The sequence below is a fragment of the Dermacentor silvarum genome, chromosome 1 (assembly GCF_013339745.2).
Source record: "Dermacentor silvarum isolate Dsil-2018 chromosome 1, BIME_Dsil_1.4, whole genome shotgun sequence".
Taxonomy (NCBI): Eukaryota; Metazoa; Arthropoda; class Arachnida; order Ixodida; family Ixodidae; genus Dermacentor; species Dermacentor silvarum.
The window spans coordinates 448,995,925-449,019,376 of NC_051154.1; the positions used below are offsets into that span (position 1 = coordinate 448,995,925).

The window sequence follows — 23,452 nt, forward strand, 5'->3', positions numbered from 1 at the left end:
ATAGCACATCAGGAAAGATATGCTTCGGCCACTGAATATCAAGAATTTTGCAAGTCACTCGGAAGCCGAGAATCAGTGTTTAGGCCTAGGAGCAGCAGTGTGGCATCGTAGGCTACGATGAAACGGCCTCCAAGACGGCTGCCACAATATTTCAGATGTTGTCTCCCCTAAAAAATCAGAAACGGTAATACGCCCGTGTGCGAAAGGGTACGATCACCTACTTGAATATGCAGAAATGAGAAGTCTCAATCAGACAAGAAAACTGCGTGGAACCAGATGCTGTCCAAACGCCAAAGATCGCGGAAATAGAAACATGCTTTACGCAATCCACACAAAATTTCTAAACAAGCATGTTATGCGAGTGCACTTGTGGGATACTAAACAAATTATTTTAAATTATTTGATGACGACGCGTTTACCTCGGAGAAGACTTGCACATTCAGCGAGATGGAGACCTGTTCGGAGCAGTGACGCTGCGAATTTCTACCACATTTGCTACCACTGTCCGATGCATATGTTGTTGGCTCAAAACCATGGTTCATCCGCCTCGACTAAAGGCAGTGTATTTCGTCCTTTGCAACCTTACAAATAGCTGTGCGACGCATCTTAGTCAATAAGCGGGAACAAATACGTACCTTTTCAAATCTGCAAGGATCAATACACAAATGTCTTGTGTGAATATCTTACGGAGACAAAGAACTACATATAGGCCGGAAACATTCAAGAGCGATGGCAGTAGTTAGCAGGGCGAAGCGGTTGGCAGCCAAGAGGGCGCGCGCAACCACTCTCATTCGTCACTATTTATCTGTAATACTTCTTGTACAATTATAGAGTTTCTCACTTTATTACCCAACGTTTATAGATACTGCCCAACGTTTATAGATACTTTTTTCGAAAAAGTATCTGTAAACGTTGGGCGTGCCCTCATGGGAATGACGGGATATGTGTCTGCGAGGCTTGTGTTGGCCGGTGTTGTACGAGGCTTCGTCTAAAACGTGGATATGGCTACACAAATAACGCGTTCTTAAAATAAAATCTACATAAAAGGCTTTCATTCACCCATATTACATCTTGCAATAAAGTTTACTCACCTACAATGCAGCATCAAGCGAAGAAAAGCAAGAACAGACAAGTTGCTCCAAAGCGAGCGAAAATCTTGTCGTCTGCCTTCCAACTTTAGCGGCCAGCTGATACTTTTTACGTTTCATAGACGATATGCAAAACTGCTTGGTCATCGGCCAACACTGGGCACCGGAAGTCCGGTCGCCATCTTGGTTGCGGCGAGTGTTCAGCTGCCAGCCTGTGTTTCTATGTGTGCGCCGCATTGAGATCTGTTTGTATGTGAGCGAAAATTTTATATGATGGCAAGTCCTCTCGGTACGTACCAGCCGCGATGCATTCCGAGTCTGAGCAGCCCAGGTTGGACGACGAATTTGACGGTCGTTCCGCATATATCGGAGCGCACATTGGAATGGTTGTGCGACCAAAAAGGCCCCTCTGCCCGTCAGCGCAAGAAGGCGTACAGCTTTGCCATAGAGGCCTACTGTTCGCCGTCATCGCTTCGTACGAACACGTGTGACTCAGGGTAAGCAAACTTTTTGCTGTAGTACTACAACTAGCATACTTTGCGAACGGCGTCTGACGCCATCCTTGCACTGGCGCTCTCGCGCACACCCGAAACCGTATCTCGCTCATTTTGATATGGAAGTTTCGTCACAACCGAATACAGTGGGAGCTTCTCTTTCTTCGTTTCCGGGAGTGTTTGTGGGCGGAAGCAACCTGCGCACTAGTAACGTTGTGTTAAGATGCGACCGGTTTCTACATGTTGAAGGGGCGGACGCCGAGTCACCCAAGAAACAACTTGCAAAACAAACGCACCGATACTGTCGAATGACCACGTGCCCAGAGCGCTGCATATTGCTTTGCAGATCAGTTCTTGAAGTTTTATCTCACCCGTCGTGGTGGCTCAGTCGCCTAAGGCGCCCTGTTGCTGAGTGCGATATCGCGGGATCGAGTCCCTGCCGCGGCCGCCGCATTTTAATGGAGGTGAAATGCAAAAACGCTTATGTACTTGCGTTGTAGGGCACGTTAAGGAACCCCAGGTGGTCTAAATTAATCCGGAGCACTCCACTAGGGCGTGCCTCATAATTTTTAGTTTTATCATGTGGTTTTTCGAGTGATAACATTACTGATATAGAAACAAGTATTTGTTACCAGCAGTACGTTTTTTGATTGCCAGAGTCAATGTTTAATTGCAGCTTTGATCATGAAACAAACACTCGTCGTAAGGTCTCTATGGAAGAGTTTTATCTTATATACAATGAGATGTCTCGGTTCTTGGGCACTCTCCCATTAAAGCACATGCCACTGTTATGAGTACCACAGCACTGTTTTGGCTTTTCTTTTCAGACTTGGTATCGTCCATGTGCATTGCACGTGTTTCCGGAGTCAAAAGAAAAGTGGCCGCCCCTACAACGTGCAGCTGTCAGTTCACAGTGCCACCGGTGTGCCTCGTACCACTACCTGTGAATGCCCTGCAGGAAAGAGTGGAGCCTGCAGCCACATCCTTGCAGCAGTACGCCTGCTAGCCCTGCTGAAGCAGCAAGGATTTGCAGAGCCACCACCAGAACTTTCCTGCACAGAGCTGCCTCAGCAGTGGAGACGCCCGAGACAGAAAGGCATAAAGCCTGCAAGTGTTCTAGACGTAGACTGGCGAGCCCCACGAGAAGGTGGTGTGCAGTTGCCAGTGACTGCTCGCCTTTCAGATGCAAGCTTGGACTACCAAGATGAAGCTAGCCAAGTAGCCGCAATCCAGTCACTTGGTGCGGAGCTGGAGGCAGGCTCGTGCGTCGACCGTCGATGTAGTAGGGGATTGCATGCCAAAAGATGCTGCACCATTGTGCAAACGCGAGTGTCCGTAGTTCTCGTACAACGAAACTGGTACTCTTCCGAAGTGGCACTGGGTGCTGCAGGCTCGTGCGTCGACCGTCGATGTAGTAGGGGATTGCATGCCAAAAGATGCTGCACCATTGTGCAAACGCGAGTGTCCGTAGTTCTCGTACAACGAAACTGGTACTCTTCCGAAGTGGCACTGGGTGCTGCACGCTCATGCGTCGACCGTCGATGTAGTAGGGGATTGCATGCCAAAAGATGCTGCGCCATTGTGCAAACACGAGTGTCCGTAGTTCTTGTACAGAAACTGGTACTCTTCCGAAGTGGCACTGGGTGCTGCAGGCTCGTGCGTCGACCATCGATGTAGTAGGGGATAGCATGCCAAAAGATGCTCCACCATTGTGCAAACACGAGTGTCCGTAGTTCTTGTACAGAAACTGGTACTCTTCCGAAGTGGCACTGGGTGCTGCAGGCTCGTGCGTCGACCGTCGATGTAGTAGGGGATTGCATGCCAAAAGATGCTGCGCCATTTCGCAAACGCGAGTGTCCGTAGTTCTTGTACAACGAAAGTGGTACTCTTCCGAAGTGGCGCTGGGCACTGCAGGCTCATCCGTCGACCGTCGAAGTAGTAGGGGATCGCATGCCAAAAGATGCTGCGCCAGTTTGCAAACACGAGTGTCCGTAGTTCTTGTACAGAAACTGGTACTCTTCCGAAGTGGCACTGGGTGCTGCAGGCTCGTGCGTCGACCGTCGATGTAGTAGGGGATTGCATGCCAAAAGATGCTGCACCATTGTGCAAACGCGAGTGTCCGTAGTTCTCGTACAACGAAACTGGTACTCTTCCGAAGTGGCACTGGGTGCTGCACGCTCATGCGTCGACCGTCGATGTAGTAGGGGATTGCATGCCAAAAGATGCTGCGCCATTGTGCAAACACGAGTGTCCGTAGTTCTTGTACAGAAACTGGTACTCTTCCGAAGTGGCACTGGGTGCTGCAGGCTTGTGCGTCGACCATCGATGTAGTAGGGGATAGCATGCCAAAAGATGCTGCACCATTGTGCAAACACGAGTGTCCGTAGTTCTTGTACAGAAACTGGTACTCTTACGAAGTGGCACAGGGTGCTGCAGGCTTGTGCGTCGACCGTCGATGTAGTAGGGGATTGCATGCCAAAAGATGCTGCGCCATTTCGCAAACGCGAGTGTCCGTAGTTCTTGTACAAGGAAAGTGGTACTCTTCCGAAGTGGCGCTGGGCACTGCAGGCTCATCCGTTGACCGTCGAAGTAGTAGGGGATCGCATGCCAAAAGATGCTGCGCCATTGTGCAAACACGAGTGTCCGTAGTTCTTGTACAGAAACATACTCTTCCGAAGTGGCACTGGGTGCTGCAGGCTCGTGCGTCGACCGTCGATGTAGTAGGGGATTGCATGCCAAAAGATGCTGCGCCATTGTGCAAACACGAGTGTCCGTAGTTCTTGTACAGAAACTGGTACTCTTCCGAAGTGGCACTGGGTGCTGCAGGCTCGTGCGTCGACCATCGATGTAGTAGGGGATAGCATGCCAAAAGATGCTGCACCATTGTGCAAACACGAGTGTCCGTAGTTCTTGTACAGAAACTGGTACTCTTCCGAAGTGGCACTGGGTGCTGCAGGCTCGTGCGTCGACCATCGATGTAGTAGGGGATAGCATGCCAAAAGATGCTGCACCATTGTGCAAACACGAGTGTCCGTAGTTCTTGTACAGAAACTGGTACTCTTACGAAGTGGCACTGGGTGCTGCAGGCTTGTGCGTCGACCGTCGATGTAGTAGGGGATTGCATGCCAAAAGATGCTGCGCCATTTCGCAAACGCGAGTGTCCGTAGTTCTTGTACAAGGAAAGTGGTACTCTTCCGAAGTGGCGCTGGGCACTGCAGGCTCATCCGTCGACCGTCGAAGTAGTAGGGGATCGCATGCCAAAAGATGCTGCGCCAGTTTGCAAACACGAGTGTCCGTAGTTCTTGTACAGAAACTGGTACTCTTCCGAAGTGGCACTGGGTGCTGCAGGCTCGTGCGTCGACCGTCGATGTAGTAGGGGATTGCATGCCAAAAGATGCTGCACCATTGTGCAAACGCGAGTGTCCGTAGTTCTCGTACAACGAAACTGGTACTCTTCCGAAGTGGCACTGGGTGCTGCACGCTCATGCGTCGACCGTCGATGTAGTAGGGGATTGCATGCCAAAAGATGCTGCGCCATTGTGCAAACACGAGTGTCCGTACTTTTTGTACAAAAACTGGTACTCTTCCGAAGTGGCACTGGGTGCTGCAGGCTCGTGCGTCGACCGTCGATGTAGTAGGGGATTGCATGCCAAGAGATGCTGCACCATTGTACAAACGCGAGTGTCCGTAGTTCTTGTACAACGAAACTGGTACTCTTCCGAAGTGGCACTGGGTGCTGCAGGCTCGTGGGTCGACCGTCGATGTAGTAGGGGATTGCATGCCAAAAGATGCTGCACCATTGTGCAAACGCGAGTGTCCGTATTTCTTGTACAACAAAACTGGTACTCTTCCGAAGTGGCACTGGGCGCTGCAGGCTCGTGTGTCGACCATCGATGTAGTATGGAATTCCAACAGATGCCCATGGCTCAAGTCTCGCAAATCACGATCAAATCCAGTCCTTATCTAGTCTGTCTGCCACTGCCTGTAGAAAGGTGACTTCGAACACGGCTCTTAAGCTTGAGTTACTGACGCCCTGCTGAAAACTGCTGCAGATGGTTTGTCGCAGCAGAAAGAATGACGACTGAGAATAATCATCGGATTATCTTAATATCTCGGGCACGAAACGAACGGACGAAGGAGCGAGAAAGATGTCCACTCACAGACAGTCACAGACAATCAGGACGGGGCCCAGCATGGAGCACTCACGTGCTGTGCGCGAGGTAAAAAAAGAATGTTGGAACGTCTTCGTAGTTGCCCCGCCTGCAACAAGGAGGACAGGGCGCGTGCCACGCGCGACGCGCGCTACAGCCAGCTACAGCCGCACTTCTTTCACGTCTTCGTCGATCTTCACGCTTTTTCACGCCATCTGATAACGCTGTACATGCGGTACACGCAAACCTAGAAATTCGATATTTTCGCGATACAGCGCTGCGTCTGCTCTGTACACGCCAGAAGTCTACCTTTGACTGTTTTACGTGACGCAAACCACGTCCTGCAGAATTTTGTCTGTTGGTGTATCCCTTCAGTAAGAGAGGGTTTTAATGCGAAAGCATTAAATGCCCCATTATACACGCGACAATCTGGTGTCGTCGTCGGTGGCGTGACCGAGCGATGGTACCAAAAATGGCCGATAGCACGCAGGGTAAGAACACGTCCAAAATGTTCGGATTGACTATCAATGAGGTTCCGGTAAACAAGTTAAATAAATGGTTCTGAAAAGCAAATTTGGGACATTTCGGTCTGGGCGGTAATCGAACCCGGGCTTTCGAGGTGGAACACGAGCACGCTTACCCGACGCCACGGCGGCTCCACGGTTCTGGCTAACTAAAGGTGTGGCCTAGTGCGTGCGTCATTGGCCACGTAATGGTGGTGGTGAAAACATTTATTTGGCTATGGAAAGACAGGAGGTATGCTTGGACCAGCCCGTAAGGGACTGGTCCTGACAAATACTGGGTGGAGGTCCCTAGTTCGGGACCCCAGTGGGGGTAGCCGTCGCCCGGGCGCGCCCAACTAAGGCTTGTTGGGCCTGTAAGTCGTGGCAGCCGAGCAGGGTCGCCTCCCAGTAATCCCAGGTTAGGTTGAGGATGGGAGGGATGGCCGGATTGGAGGGGAAGGCCCACACCATGTGATAGGTGTCCGAAGAGACCACACCACAGTGTTGGCAGTTGCCACTAAAGGAGGGGTCAAAATGTTTTAGAACTGCCGGGCACAGCAAAGTATTGGTTAGATGGCGGAGAAAGAGCCGCTCACCCACCTTCCTAAGGCCTTTACATGGGCGGGTGTAAAGGCGATGACTGTCTTGATGGTATATTGTAATATCTTTAACGATATAGGCCGGATTAAAATGGGGTTACTGATCGTGTGGGGAGGAGAAAACAGCCCGGTGAGAGAGCGCGCGGGCGGCTGCATCTGCTGCCTCGTTTCCTGCTAACCTCCGATGAGCAGGGCACCATATAAGGTAACGGTGTGCGGGGTCCGTATCTCGTATGCAATTTATGTAGATATGATAGGCTAGAAAGTGGGTCCAGCCTTGTTCGACGTTCCGACTTTCCCCTCGCGAGTCGTCGATTATGTATTTCGAATCGGAATGTGAGGCCGCGAGAGCGATGGCGACTTCTTCCGCGTGTGTTGCATTGCGGGCTCTAAAGGTGCGGCCATTAACTGTGTTGCTGTTGTGAACTACCGCCGCCGTGTACCATGCCCCGTGGTGAAGACCGGAGGCGTCCATGTAGTAGACACCTATTTTGTTGCCATAATGTCGGGCTAGAGCTTCCGCGCGCGCCAGGCACCGGCCATTATGATATTCGTGTGACATGTTAGTTGGAATAGGTCTCACGTGGAGGGCGCGTCTCCACAGTTCTGGGATGCGAAACCTATCATCCATGGGAATGGTGTGTTGGATAAGGAGTCGAGCAAGAAGGCGGCGACCTGACTCCGTTTGCGACAGGCGTGTGTATTGGTTTGTGAGGTGCGCTTCCCGGAGCTCCCGGAAAGTGTTCACCTCTCCAAGGGCCATAAGACGGCTGTTGGACGTGGTGACGGGGAGGTCCAGGGCACGCGTAACAATTTTGCGGAAGATGACCTCAAGGGTCTTCTCCTCTTGCTTCCGTAGGTGAAGGTAAGGTCTCGAATAGAGAATTCGACTGGTCACGAAGGCGTTTACCAGCCGCAAGGCATCCTTACTTCGTAACCCCCCGCGTTTGTTGGAAACCCGGCGGACCATGTGGCCCACCTGGTCCCCCACCTTACGGAGTTTGGCCAATGTAGTATCTGGCTGTCTGTGTTTGTGGATGTAGTGTCCGAGTACGAGTACCCGTATCTCTTTAGCTTCGTGAATGGGACCACTGTCAAGAGACGGAGAGATTTCAGTTGTGCACTTCTGCGGGGGGCGGAGATGCACAAATTCTGATTTTGGGGGGGGGGGGACATTGAAGACCGCAGCGACGAGCGTAATGGTCTACTATCGTCGCCGTTGTTTGCAGGCTGGCTTCAGTGTCCGCTATGCTGCTCTGCGTGGCCCACAGGGTGATGTCATCGGCGTACAGGGCGTAATGCACACCGGCGACACCACCCAGCTGGGCCGGCAGGTCCATCATGGCCAGATTGAAAAATAGTGGGGAAAGTACCGTGCCCTGGAGGGTTCCCCGCGTGCAGAGTAGGTAAGGACCGTGCTCTCTGTCTTGAATGCGGATGTAGGAATGTCGATCCGTGAGAAATTGGCGTATGTCTCGGAATGTGTTCAGGCCACAGTCGGTCTGATTTAGGTGAGTGAGTATGATCTCGTGAGTTACGTTGTCAAATGCCTCCTTAAGACCCAAGGCGAGTACTGCTCGGTCATTATGGGGGCATTCGAGGGCGTCAAGGACTTCCCGATTGAGTTGCAGACTACATCAATGCGTATTGGCGCGGGGACACCCCCCTACCAATAGACTGGGAAACGGCTGCGGTAACCTTTATTCATAAAGCAGGCAAACCCATTGACACAGATAACCTCCGCCCCATCTCTCTCACCTCCTGTGTGGGCAAACTAATGGAGACAAGGGTGCGGGACCGGTTATCTGCATATCTTGAACACAAAGATGTGTTTGCGGACACCGTGTTCGGATTTCGCCCACACAGGTCCGCACAGAATGTCCCACGTGATGGCGCAGCCAATGTGGAGGAGGTGGCCCACGTCATGAGTGTATGAAGTGAGCACGTTGCCTCCCGCGCGTGAGTTAATTGCTCTCCGGAGTTCATGAGTGCTGTGTCTACTGCGATGGACTCTGAAGCGTCTACATCAGCGGCAGCTCGCAAAGCTGTGGCCAACGTATGCGCAAACACACACACACACACCGAATCAACAGAAATAACTTTAATGCATATCGAAAACATCAATCGAAAACATTTCACCAAAACGACTATAATGCTTTCGCATTCCCACACGTAAGCAGTGTTAAGTGTATCTGCTAATATTTTTCTTTCTTTCTTATTTCTTTATTTGATAAATTAGGGTTTTTCTCAGTTGTGATTATTTTATTACGTATCTTTTTTACTTTCTATGTTTCTTTTGCAGTGTTCTTATATCATCTGCCCCCCTAATCAAATGGTGTAGCATGACAGGCTTCGGCTATAGGCTAGCACCTGAGGCTCTTGACTAAAGCATTTCTGTCTCTGCCTGTCTCAGCGGTTGCGTTCTCCATGAGCCTTATTATCTGGTACCTGAAATGAATAACACATGTGAGAACGCTTAAGCATGCGTTAAGTCTCGTCTGCATTGAATTTTACCATTCTGGCACCTCAGGAAATTAAAAGTTCACAAAATTGTACAGAAAGTTCTATAAACGTGGCTTCATGTCGGTAAAATTCGTCAGTGGTAAAGAAAGGGTTAAAGGGCAACTCCGGCGATTTTTCGATGTCAACGGATGTCGATGAAATTCGCTGGGTCTGTTCCTCTGAATACCTCCGTCATGTCCTAAAAAAAGCAGGCTTGAGAGTTGCACAGATTTTTTACAAATGAATTTAATTTATTGCCTCGAGCACCCTACCCTACCTCCTCCTCAGTTACAAGCCACATTGTGCATGACGTCAGGAATAGTTCACGCAGCGCAGAGCATGCCGGGATCATGCAGACGACAGCGACGAGAGCATGGAGGAGTCGACGATCGTGAGCTAGTGCTTCGCGTGAGAAGTTGCTGTCGCGAGAATTTGTGTCCCCTGTGGACGGGCAAGTGATGAGGGGTGGCAAGTGGTGTTGCGTTGTTGGCTGCACGAACCACTCGAACAACGCGCAGCATCTAAAAAGAGTTTGCTATCACTACTTTCCTCGCGACAATGTGCTTCGCGAGCGGTGGATTAGTGCTATCCGGCGTGACAACTGGTCCCCGAGCAAACAAGCGGCCGTGTGTTCCGATCATTTCGCACCTGATGCCTACAAGGATAGTGTTCATCCTGATGGAAGCCTTCGGATTAGCAAAACCATACTTTCGTAGGCACTTGAAGGCGGATGCCGTGCCGACAGTGTTCGACCAGACAAAGCTGAGCCAGCCGCCAGCGCCACGATGCAAAGCCGTCAAAAGAAGAGCGGAGGTACGTGAACGAACTTTTTAAGTGGTCATGTAAATATTAGTTGGTAGCACACTGCAGCAGAAAGTGCCCATCTTATGAGCGCACGAGTATGTGATGTTGTAATTACTCACATTGATGTCACTCACGCTCGTTCGTTTACCATCAAACTTGATCCGAGTGGAATTTTTTGAGTGAAATCGAAAATTATGGCTGCTACACAGTGCAACTATCTGGATCCGGTCGGTTTAGCTTACGGAGCTCAAAGGTACAGACAGCGCACGATCGCGGCGGATTGTGATTGAGTGGATCCGGATCGAGCGAAATCGAGATCGAAAGTGCGCACATGTAGAAGCACTCGATCCAAATCATTAGCTACTTCGTGATCGGAGCAGTATTTCCGTTTGATAGAGGTATATATACACCATCGCGAGTGGTCGGCAATACCATACAATACCACGAGATTCACTGCCGTTGTGGTTTGGTTGCATTATTTTGTAACCCTGTCGAGGCGACTTGTACTCGCAGCTTCACTTGAACAAACAACTAATTTGAGCTGCGTACAAGTATGTGAAAATGATTAACCAAGTGCTGCAGCATCAGTAGGATTATCTCTGTAAAAAAAAACAACGAGAGAAGAAGAAAAAAATATAAACAAACACATTGTCTAGCTCACAGTATATTTCAGCATCACTTCCATGTTCCTTTTTTGTGATACTGGGTTGCTCCATGTTCTCAACTCATAAAAGCAAGGAACAGGTAATGTGCCCATTTGCTTTTTGCGCAAATTATTGAAAATGCGCCATGTGCACATGATTACTTGAATACAGTGCTTGAGTATAGTGTGTTATGGAGCAAGGATATCTGTAGCTGAGTGATGTTATCAAACTTCAGATACAATGCCAGTCTGTAGAGGAAGCCCCATAGGTAGTCAGCTTGTGCACCTGCAGCAAATAGCTCTAGGCACTTTATGTGGATGGTCGAAATTAGTAAAAGTACTTCCATAAATACGTTCTGTTACATTTCAACTAAAAGAGATAGAGGCGTTATGTTTAGCTTCCGATCGAATTTCTTCTACACTGCCTACATTCTTTTTTTTTGTATGCCAGCATGATCTCCAAGAAGCACTTGGCGTGGCAGAGCCGGAGGACGACCATGTGGAGAGTAACAATCAGCACGAGTTGAGTTTCCAAGCTGCCACCACCACACAGCACAGTGATGTGCGGGAAGCTGAGCCACAGATGCGTGATGTTTACGTTCAAACAGTTCCTCACGTACAGAAGTCAAAGGCTGTACAGACATGCATCAAGAATCCATCTGTTGGTGAGAGCATGACCATGAGCATTTGTTCTTCCTTATAAAAAATTTGACAGTCAATGAATGTCTTAAAAACTTGTTTTTATTGTGCAGGGGTCCAGGCCAGCCCATTATCTGTTTGTGACAGCTTTGTGCAAACTGAAGACAGGCTGGCATACAGTGAAGAGGTACCATCAGAGTTGAGGCCGTTCTGCTCTACGCCGAGACATGATATTGATGCACCAGGTCTCAATCTATACAGGTATGCAATCTGATTCATATTTTGTATGACACGTGCAAGTGATTGTGCATAACAATTGGCACTGTATGCACTTTTACCAAATTTTTAGGACTGACTACCTCAGTGATGAGCTGTCCAGCTGTGATGACTCGGACTCGGATATCATGTAAGCCTAAGGATACCTTGTTTATTTATTCTTGTTTTTAATTCACACTACATGAACACCTAGGCCTTGCAAAATGTACCTCCTTGATACATAACTTCGGCTCGATAAGCAGATGTAACCCTGCCAAGAACATGAACGTAAACTTGATAACTTTCCAGCATAATGAGACATGGCCATGTCAGGAAACAGTGTTGTAAGTGAACATTGCCCAATATTTTGTTCTGCAGCTTGAAAAATTGTGATATATGGTACTAAATGCACATGTGCCTGCTGTTGCTAAGAGCTGCACTATCCCTACAATTACATCAGCCTAATGTTACTTGCTGTGCATTATTGACCTCAATCTTACGCTACAAAAATTATTGCACTGTTTCAACTAATCTGCTAAAAAATCCTAAAAGCGTTAAGAATTTGAATAATATGAATGACACTATGAAACAATGGGAGTGGTTGAATTCCTTTCTAAACAAGGATGTGTGCAACGTTTTGGTAATTAAAATCAGTTAATTGACCAGCCTATAGCCTCGCATTGTAAATTGAAATGTGCTGGTTTCTCATTTATCTCTTTTCCTGGCACACCACACGAGGTGCTCGCTGTTATCCATAACCTCAAGAACACTGGCACTGGATTAGATAAGAGAGACCCCAGCTAGTCCAAATTCTTTCGGAGTACCCCCCCACACCACTATGGCAAACCTTGTAATTAGATCATGGTTTAGGCACGTGAAACCCCAGAATTTAATTGAGTAATTTCTTGAACAGATTTCATTCAACATGCTATTGATTCTGTATATTGTGTTGATTTTATATTTTTGGATTCTAGTAAGGCTACCATTAGTAAGTAAGGATACTGGGTTAACCATAATATCCTCCTTGACAAACTTGAAACTTATGGTGTCACTAGTCCTCCATTAAAATTTTTGAAATCGTATTTACTGAATAGGCATCAAATTCTTAGCTGTGGGGGCTGTTTTTCTGGCTTAAGAACATTTGCCCAAGGCGTGCCTTAGGGCTCCATTTGAGGTCCGCTACTGTTTATAATGTACGTCTCTGAATTCTTATTACTGTCTGGATTGATAAGTATCGTGATCGTTTGCATATGCATAATCTACAAGAGCTTCTCTTGCTGATGTTCCTTTGAACTCTTTACAGTGACTACACAAATGACTCGTCATACGTCTGTGATGAGCTGAACGATGATGACAGTGACCCTGAGTAAGTTTATAATTGCTTTTGAGGCTCTATTTCAGTATTATAAAGGTGCAAAGGCTGGCACGGTACCTGTGCACTACCTTTGTGTGCACAACTTTCTAAGCACTAATTACTGTTACAACTGCTTCAGTTGTAACAGTAATTAGTGCTTAGAAAGACTCTGCTGTGAACAGTTTGCTAACCACATTTGCTGAGTCATCAAGGTTAACCAGCTTGGGTCACGGGGCTCTTTCTTCTTACATTGGGGGTAGTGGGTGGTTTCCACAAATATCTACCGTGGAGTCCATATCGAGACTCTCCTGTGCAGTTTTTGTTGAGGTGTCCACTGACAATCCCTAAATGCACCACAGGTCAGTAGCGATTGCCAAGGGCAGTGGTAGGGCCGCTTTCACTTTGTTGTAAAGAACAAAGCACCCAGACACCTTCATTATATAGTCAAATTTATTGCAGGGATCTTCAGTATAGAGGCATCGACAAAACTTATAAAAGATAGGAATTGGGGCGGAACATACTGAATACTTACTTCATTATAGAAGTCATTTCATTACAGAGGCATTCAGCTGTATTTGTTTCCTGGTAAGAAACATCCACATAGAGAATTCTAGCTCTCATGCATTGAGATCTGTGAACCACTATTTGACAAAATGTTCTGGGTTAAAATAACATTGTGAGAGACTGAGACAAACGCACGAAGACACACAGTGCTGACACATGCAGACTGTAACTGCATTTATATCGGGGAGAGCGAAAATTTTTAAAGACAGTTGAAACACCACATGAATGATGTCAGAAAAAATGATGTCAGAAAAAATGTTATCTCCAAAGCACTTGCGGAACACGTGGCATCTTCTAATCATGGGATTGACTGGGCCATGGCAGGCATCATCGCAAAAGAAAGAAACTGGTGTTCCCGTCAGTATCCGTAATTGTTTCTTATCCAGACTACGAAAGCGCTAAACAGAAATGATGGTAATCTTCCACCTGCGTATGCTAGGGGCCTTGGTCACATACTGAAACGGACATAAGCTCGCCTTCTCAAGCCACTTTATGTGAACAAGGTTTCTGTGCGGAAGCAGAAACGTCTTGCAGTTTTTTAAACCTTTCCAATTTTGGTCTGCGTTTCTCTGGTTTCCTTTAGACTTCATAGCTTACGAGTCATGAAAATGCACCTGGTCACACGACACTGCCCATATAGGAGTTATTAGTAACGAAACAAATAACTTTGATGAAAGATGATGGGCCATTTGCACCCGGATAAACGTCGAGTTAACTGTGGCACATCACTTTTCAGGTGCATAAATGGGTTTACTTTGTAACAATTTGCTGCAGTGAGTTGCAATTTCCATTCTTTTTGTTCTTTATAAGGTGAAGGGTATTACTATAGAGCCTATAAAAAACAAAAAGATTGGCATTTTATGGTTAATCAAGCAAACATGTTAAATTCTGATTCGATATCTCAATTTTCTTGCATAAGGTGAAAAACGGCTAGTAAATGTGCATTTTCTGTGATCACTGCAGGCCACCTGTACAGGAAATGTGTGCTGAAGATGGGGTGACTACAAAGAAATACATTGTTTTTGAATCCTGCTTGATGGAACTGTTGAAGCGTTGCCGGGTGTGTGGAGCATCCGAAAGCAGAGTAGACATTGCGGCAACAGGAACAATGATTTCTGCTACCATAAAGTGTGCCAAAAACCATGAAACGAAGTGGTCGAGTCAGCCGATGGCCAAAGGAAAGGCTCTTGGCAATTTGTTGTTGTGCTGCGCCATTCTATTCACTGGGAGCAGTCCAACCAAAGTGATTCGCCTGTTGTCAGTTATGGGAGTGCAGTCACTTCAAAAGACACAGTACTTCCAGTACCAAAGGTGCTACCTACTTCCAGCGGTTGAGCAGGTTTGTATTGGCAATGCTGCCTACTTGTATCAAATTGCTAGTCTCTACAACTGTCATGAGCTATGTGCATGTCTTCAGGCTCACGTCTAAGTACAGCTGGGCCCACTCTAAGGAGGAAACCACTAATGCATGGCCTGTAGGCTCGAGAGCTCTGGGGATATAAAGCAGTGCAAAAGTAAAGGCGCGTAGTGAGGAAACATAGGACTAAGACATGCCATCTGCTGCAGCCTCTGGTACGCCAAATGTTTGCCACTGCAGGAACATTGTTGGGGCTACAAAATTGCTTATTATTTTTAACAGTGAACCAAGATCTACATAAGTACATGCAGTTCTTGTGTAATCATTTGTCGATGAAAGGCATCAAAGATAAGAAAATTACACACAAAATGTTTGCACAAGGGTTTAATGCACTGCATTCAGAGCTTGCAGCAAAAATTCATTACATTCAAGCATCCTGTTTTATTACATTTTTAAGGCATGGCAGTCCCAGCAGAAGTCTGTCATTGAAGAGGCCAGACACCAGCCACGCTCACTAGCAGGTGATGGCAGATGTGACACGCCTGGCCACTCCGCAGACTTTGGCACTTACACGTTGTTGGACACTGAGCTGAACAAAATAATGCACACTGAGCTTGTCAAGGTGGGTCCTGTTTCATTTTTCCCCGATTATTTTGTAGCGTGGCATTTTAAGTAGATGACATGCAACCATCATAATAGGTGTCTTGGTGACCACGTGGTTGTTTGAAATTCCGTTGTCATGTTACCATCTCTGATGAGTGCCAGAAATCTATGGACCTAGTGAGGTTCAAATTGATGGTTTTCGATTTCTCAGCCGGACATAAACACCCAACCATGGTAGTTCTACTGCAGTGACTGAATAGTGCAAGCATTTTATGCAGCTTGATGCATGTGTAGTGAAATGCACGATTATTTATGTACTTCTAAGAGGCATGCCCAAACTGGTGTCGGCTTTCGAAGAGTTTAAACAGTACGCAAATCAAAAACAGCAATGTCACTGAGCTGGCACAAAGGCTAAGACAAGTAAAAACAAAATAATGATGCAAGGTAAACTGCACATGCGTGTCGTGCCTTCGACTAAGAATGCATACGTGGACAATGCCTGTTCTACCTGTTCTTATAGCACATCAAGTTCTTAATTCTCTCTTAACCGCTAGAAACATGCTTCTTTTTCATTTATGTTTGAACATTTCAAGAGATCAGTTGAAACATATATTGTGACACCTAAAATTGTATACTGATCATGCCGTTTTGAATGAAAGTAAAGCAGAAATAATTGTTCAGATAGCTTTTGCTAATGTTGTTAAAATTCAAAGCAGCACCACAAAAAGCATGAATGAAAGTAATACTTTGCCGTTTTTATTATAAGTACTGAGAGTAAAAAAAAATGAAAATATATAAAATATTTGCCTTGGTATTAGTTGCCAACTACTGCCAGTTAGACCGTAAAGATTATGCAGATTTTGTAGCATGAATATTAGCCATAGTGTTGCCCATGACAGGCTGCTACTTATTTGTGATTACATGTTTTATGTCCAAGCGTGAAAAGCCTATTTTATGCCTCACGTTTTGTCCGCAACATTATTAGGGTCCTTCAGTCCTTTGCTGAAGGTCAAAAGCATGCATATTGCACTGCAGCAAAGCATTGAAAAAAAAATAAACTCCTGAATACTGCTTTGTCTAAGACACTGAAAATATCCTTTAACTCTATGACAAATGGGTCAAAAGCATGTATCCATCTATCTTCTTATGTTTATGTAACAGCTATTGAATGTTAGAAGGAATCAAATCATCAGTAATGAGGTTGCCCTTTTTAGCATATATGGAGAATGACAGGAAAGTAATTTTTAGTGCAAGTTCTACGTTGGCTAAAAGTAAGGACTGTAAGAAGTGGCTCACGTTTATCTTGTGCATTTGTGAAATTTGGCTGTAGCAGCAAAACTGAAAAGCTCCTTTGCAATATTGCAGTCAACAGAAGTTTCTTCAAGCAACAAAATGGAGAAAGAAGGTCTGGAGAGAGCCCTCGATCATCTGATTGAGCTGGGACTTCACATCGATTCCCTGGTGACGGATCGGCATTGTGAAATTAAGGCTTTCATGAGAACCCAGCACCCAATGATATGCCACTTGTTTGACCTGTGGCATATTGCAAAAGGTAGATCCATGTGTCTTTTTGAAGTGGCCCAAATACGAATGGGTGCACAACTTCCTAATGTCTGCAATTATTGTACAGGGAAGAGCACATGTCATATAAAATCGGTAAAAAAAATATTTCGTGCCTACTGCTGCGCTGTTCTTGCTCAAGTTTCGCAGAAATATCTTATTTTGTGATCTACTTCACCCAGTACAACACTTTGCACAGTTACTTGTCTGATTATTAAGGGAAAAAATGCAAGGTTTCCTTCATTTATACGAATGCAAACTGCTGCTGAGACAGCACTTTCATGAACTTATGTTGCTGCCTGTTGGCAGCTGCAAAAGCAGTCATTTAGGTGGGGTTGCCACGTGTTGCCTGCTTCTCTGAAATATGAGGCAACATTTCCTGAACTGAAATTTTCTGCAGCTGCCAGCAGGCAGCGACATATGTTTATGCTAGTGCCGCCTCAGCAGTCACTTGCAATCCCATAAATGAAGGCATCTTTGCATTATTGTTTTTGTAATAACCAGACGAGTAACTGTGTCAAGTGTTGCATTTTAAACGACGTAGACCGCACAATCGGATGTTTCTGCAAATTTTGAGCAACAACTGCACAGCAGTAAGCACAAAATATTGTGCTTACTGCTGTGTTGATTTAAGGGGTACATGCGTGTCCCTTTAGGTTGTTTTGTTAATAGAAGTTGGATATACTTATATCTTACAGGCTTGAAGAAGAAGATGATCGCCCTCGGGCGGTTGAAACAACATGGGACTGTAATCGGGTGGCGAAAGACCGTAATTCGGCACCTTTATTGGTGTGCAGTAAACAGTCATGGCAATGAAAAGTTGTTTCTGGCAAGATGGCTGTCTATTCTCCGCCACATCGTGAATGTGCATGACCACCCTGACCCGCTCCACCCATCCTGTTTTCACGGCGAGATGCCAGAACGTGACTGGCTGGTTGAAGGTAAGAACTGAAGTACTACCACAAAAGGTTTTGGGATACATTTTTCTTGCTGTTTTTTAAGCATCCGTAGTGTACTGGCTACTGCTTGAGAATTGAAACACAAGTATCATGGCTACTTTTGACTTCTTAGACCTGGCAACAGTGCCTTTATATTCCATTACTTGTTACTTTATGTTCCATTATTGTTACTGCATTGGCACAATTAATTTATCTAATTAATGTTTTCTGTATCGTCCTGCATTGATCTGGTATTCAGCAGCATTTTCATCTAAATATTTTTTGCAACTGGCCACACATCTAGCGGTTACTATGTTCTTTGTTAAGAACTAATGCAACCAAACTACTTTATTTTTGAAGGATCAGAGTCATTCCAACGCCTGAAAGCAATTTTGGCAGCACCACACCTTCTGCGGGACCTTCCCCGGGCATCACACAAGGCCCAGACGTTTGGCCTAGAGGCCTTTCATAGCCTGCTCATCCACTTCGCCCCTAAGAGCAGCAAGTTCACCTACGAAGGCATGCTGGCAAGGTAACACACCATACCCATTTTCAGTGCATTTTTGTAATGACAAAATTGCCCAATGTCTTGATGCTGCTTCTTTCAAATTATTTGCTTTTTCCAAGTGCACAGCTTGGAACATGCTGTGATGCAGTCTTTGAAACACATTATGCTACTCAACCAAGTCAATTCTGACTGCACCACTGTTGGGAAAGGCCGTAGTCATGCACTGAACGTGATGTATAGGCTGATGATGACTTTCCAATGCTAAACTGTGCCTATCATATCACATATAGCACCGCTTTTAAGGTTAACGGAACCCGGCAAAGTTTTCTCGACCACCCTCTGTAGCACTGGAGTGCATTGATTAGAGTATTGAGATCAATGCAAAGGAATGGCACATGGTCACTGAAGTTATTGTTCTGCAAAGTTTTAAATCTGAGCGGACGACCAAGTAAAACTTTTCCTTTCGCATTTAACTCTCCTAGGGACCTGACTGGTCACTGCGATGGAACAAAATAAATATTTCATCGGAGCATGTTATCGAATCAAAAGGGGCCCCTTCACTGCTGTTGTGCCTACGAATATTAAACCTTGTTTAATGAGGAAGAGAGTGCTAGCTTCAGTCAATACAAAACATGTTCTCACCATCAGTGGGGCTATCTCAATTCATGTTCTTAATGGTTGTCTGTTCCTTTGAATGAATTTAGATTTCATGTGCGTATTTGTAATAAAAGAAGAACAGCTGCACAATACTCTTTTGTGATTCCATTTATTGCAGAACAAAAATTGCCGCTCTCCATTACAACGAGAACAGCGGCAGGGACATACTCACCGACCCCAGTGGTGCAGAGAGAATTTCACAGAGATTCTCTCGAGGGGAAAAAGAATGGACTGTAGTGCCAGTGAAACAGAATGCAGGCTACGGTGAGCAATTTGTTTTAAAAAATTGTTGTACAGCAACAGGTGCAAAAAAGCAAAGTAATACTTATTTTAGTACTTCAGTGTTTAGCGTTCAAATACTGCACAAACATTACAGTGCACACAGTTTTCACAGCAAATTTCAATGCCTAAAGAAGTGATGCTTAGTGCGTCTAACTGGTAGGAGCTGCAGGGACTGCCTTTGGGATGCCTTGGAGCTGAAAAGAGAAGGACCAACTTAAAGTAAATGTCGTAAATTGGAAACTGCCTGTGTAATTGTTTACATTTGACTGCGCTTCTGCCAATACCCAGTAATGGCATCCCCACAGCCAGGCATAGGCAGCCATTTTCAAAGAGACTCGCTTGTTCCTAGGGGGTTTGATGTCTCTAACATGCTCTAAGGGTTAGAGGGCAGTGTGTGGCACAACCAGTTCTACGTTGTTGGTGCTGTACCATCAGGAGACCGCAAGGGTTCTTCAGGCCAAGTGCGTCGGTCAGTTTGCATCTTGTAATCCGATTCCAAAGAGTTATTCGATGCTTTAGAGAGCGATGACACAGATTAAACATAGAATGCACGTGAAAGGCAGTTCTTCAGTGACAGAAAAGCTATGCTGCTTGCTTTTTTCATGACTGTGTTATCTTTGACCTTAAACGGTAGAGGGTGGGGTACCTGCTGGGCATTTAACGGTAGTAATAACACTAAGCAACATTTGTGTACATGTAGTCAACATGTGTATTTGTTTCAGGGTACATATCCGTCCTGTTAACCAACGTGATGGACTGCCTGGAGAAGTGGCCATCGTTTTCAACTGCTGAGCAAGCATCTGTGCGAAGGCATCACGAGACGCTTTCATCTAAGTATGGTCCCAAACCACGAAAGGAAGAGGCAAGGAAGAAGCAGTACTCACGCTTTGCGCCTAAGTGAAACATCAGTCCTGCTGAGATCATAAATAGCACTAAAAAAGAAAAGGACAGACATAAGAACAACAACACATGGCGCTGTGCCATGTAGTCATTCTTATGTCTGTCCTTGTCTTTTTAGCGCTATATAGGATCCCAGTATGACACATCAACCAGCCTGAATTACCACTGTGATCAATCCAGCAGCCAGACGCCCCCATCACTATTAAACGGCCCTTTTCAGGGCCACCAAATGGCTGCCTTGGCGGGTGTGAGCAGAGCATCGATCCCATTCTGCCCTCTTGTGCTGTGTGCGTCTTATTAGCCTCACTGGATTCAAACATACATTTAGTATTGAGTACAACCAACAGTTTTGTGTTTATCTAGCTGATACAACAATACATCCAGCCCCACCTTTGTGAACAGTATGCTGCAGAGCAAGGAAAACAATCTGCCTGCGTGCTCAAGCAGATAGGTACGCTATGTGCACAGACTGGCTTTAGAAGTATAATTGCCACATGCCCAAAGAATAAAAAAATATGAAGTAGTAATTTTTGTTAATGGACTATATCATTGGTAATTTTCAGACAGACCCTGCTGTCTGCCACCGTGAATAGTATAATACTGGAAAGGTCAACTCTATCTCTAATGCTCAGCTTTGGTAATCACATAAAATCTTCCCTCAAATATTTTGTATACCTGTGCCTACCTCCAGTGCCTTCTCCCAGTTCCTCATCTTGGAAAAGTGCTAAGCAGGAAAGTGATCTTTATGTGCGAGGCAATTTATGCATTCTCTTGTGTTTGAACTGCATCAGTAGGTGTGGGTGGCTGGGCTAGTTGGTTGGGATGAGCATTATGAAACATCGCTCCAGCGCACAATTAAACACGAACAAAAAGATAAAGACAACACGAACACCGGACGTCAACTGAATTTTATTCACGGAAAATAGGGCTTTATGTACACAGGGGGGGGGGGGGGCACTGCAAGTGCACCGAACCACCCAAAAATATTTCCTTGGTCCAGGCCACAATCATCAGAGACGTCGATAACCAAAAAAATTCCTTTTTTTCACTCACTAACACGTTACCACAGGATCTACCCAGACACATACCCTAGTAACACTTGCAAGATCTGTAAGACTCAGCCAGTATCGCTTCCCCACATGCTATGGGAATGTAAAGACCAATATCCGGCAATTAATACTGTGACCCTCTCGTCGAGATGGGCCGCCGCTCTGCGCAGCTCCCACCTCGACGAGCAACTCTGGGCTACCCAGCAAGCCTGCGAGGCGGCGAAGAGGCAAGACCTTGACGTCCCCACGTGGGAGGCCTAGGCCCAGCCAACTAAACTGCTGGTTTCAATAAAACGTTGTTCCTTCTCCTCACATCACTCTTGTACATCTCTCGCCTTACCTAGCTGATGCAACACATACGTTTGCCCTGAGATAATCAAGTTCTTTTTTCTCGAGCACAACAGAAGGAGCACTGACGCAGTAATGTTTTTCATTAGAGATACAAAGAGCTTCAAAAATTTCTCGGTTTTTCTGAGTGCTAAATTTGCGCAACACACCTGTTCGTTCGAAAAACGCCTTGCATGCTGGCTTGTGCGAGTAACGGCGAATGACCGCGCCGCTTAGTGAAGTAGCATTCCTGTGATGCTCTAGCAAGCATTCATTCAGACAGCGCCCGGTTTGGCCAATATAGCATTTCCCACAGGCGAGGGGAATGCTATACACCACACCAACCTCACATTCAACGAGGGCTTTGGTGCGCTTTATTTTTCAGGCTGGCTTCTTGGTTTCGTTCACTAAGTGACACATTCGTCCCAGCCCATTCCAAGCTCGTAAAAAGAGCTATAGCAAAAAACTGCATCCGCTCTGCTCTAGACAAGTCCTGTGAACATCAAGCTCGTGATAGCGTTGACGCCCAGCTAAGGCATCTGGAGAAGGCTGGGTTCCACAGAGAAATCGTGGCCTCGGTGGTAGAGAGCCAGATTTGCTATATAGCTAAAATTTAGTGGGAGGCGCAGGCTGGAAAAAAACGCACGCCCGCCACAGCGCCCCGTCGTAGTGCCCTACTGGCACCAGGTTTCTCACCGCCTCAAGAAGGTTGGCGACAGGTGCGGGATACGTGTTGTGTGTTCAGAACCGGAAAAGCTGAGACGAATGTTTCGCCTAGTGAACGAAACCAAGAAGAAGCCAGCCTGCAAAATAAAGCACACCAAAGCCCTCGTTGAATGTGAGGTTGGTGTGGTGCATAGTATTCCCCTCGCCTGTGGGAAATGCTATATTGGCCAAACCGAGCGCTGTCTGAATGAATGCTTGCTAGAGCATCGCAGGAATGCTACTTCACTAAGCAGCGTGGTCATTTGCCGTTACTCGCACAAGCCAGCATGCAAGGCGTTTTTCTAACGAATACGTGTGTTGCGCAAATTTAGCACTCAGAAAAACCGGGAAATTTTTGAAGCTCTTTGTATCTCTAATGAAAAACATTACTGCATCAGTGCACCTTCTGTTGTGCTTGGGAAAAAAGAACTTGGTTATCTCAGGGCAAATGTGTGTGTCGTATCAGCTAGGTAGGGCGGGAGATGCGCAAGATTGTACAAGAGTAATGTGAAAAAAAGGATTGGTTATCGACACCTCTGATGATTGTGGCCTGGACCAAGGAAATGTTTTTGGGTGGTCCGGTGCACTAGCAGCGCCCCCCCCCCCTCCCCCCCTGTGTACATAAAGCCCTATATTCCGAGAATAAAATTCAGTTGAAGTCCGGCGTTCGTGTTGTCTTTCTATTCTCGTCCGAGTTTATTTGTGCGCTGGAACAATGTTTCATAATGCTGAACTGCATCAGGACACTTCCAAAGATTACAGTGAGTGTGCTAGCTTCCCAATTGGACCAATACATTTTTAGTAATAGGTACACTATGATGTGTAAGCAGGCACTAGTGATTAAATATTTTCGTCTCGTTAGGTGCACCATTGAAAGTAGTTTGTCCTCATGTTGCCCATCAACACCTTCGCAGCATAAAGGGGGCAATGCATCGCTGTTTGTACCTATGTTGGCTTGGGCCGCGATTTT

General features: G+C 46.3%; 1 protein-coding gene across 1 annotated transcript; it reads left to right on the plus strand.

Annotated features, from left to right (window-relative positions):
* Positions 1–11,130: 11,130 nt before the first annotated feature.
* On the plus strand, positions 11,131–21,899 carry LOC125942632 (uncharacterized). Its single transcript, XM_049660847.1, has 11 exons — positions 11,131–11,449; positions 11,537–11,684; positions 11,773–11,829; positions 12,982–13,044; positions 14,560–14,935; positions 15,411–15,575; positions 16,922–17,108; positions 17,815–18,057; positions 18,415–18,586; positions 19,338–19,483; positions 20,224–21,899. Exons 1-11 carry the CDS (start codon positions 11,368–11,370, stop codon positions 20,400–20,402), a joined length of 1,818 nt encoding a protein of 605 aa, XP_049516804.1. The 5' UTR covers positions 11,131–11,367; the 3' UTR covers positions 20,403–21,899.
* The last annotated feature ends 1,553 nt before the right edge of the window (positions 21,900–23,452 follow it).

Excerpts from the sequence above, each read along its gene's own strand:
- LOC125942632 (XM_049660847.1), top strand. The coding sequence starts at position 11,368 with ATGCGTGATGTTTACGTTCAAACAGTTCCTCACGTACAGAAGTCAAAG. Across the intron at positions 11,685-11,772 it reads CCAGGTCTCAATCTATACAG|GACTGACTACCTCAGTGATG; the intron begins GTATGCAATCTG and ends CCAAATTTTTAG. Across the intron at positions 11,830-12,981 it reads GACTCGGACTCGGATATCAT|TGACTACACAAATGACTCGT; the intron begins GTAAGCCTAAGG and ends AACTCTTTACAG.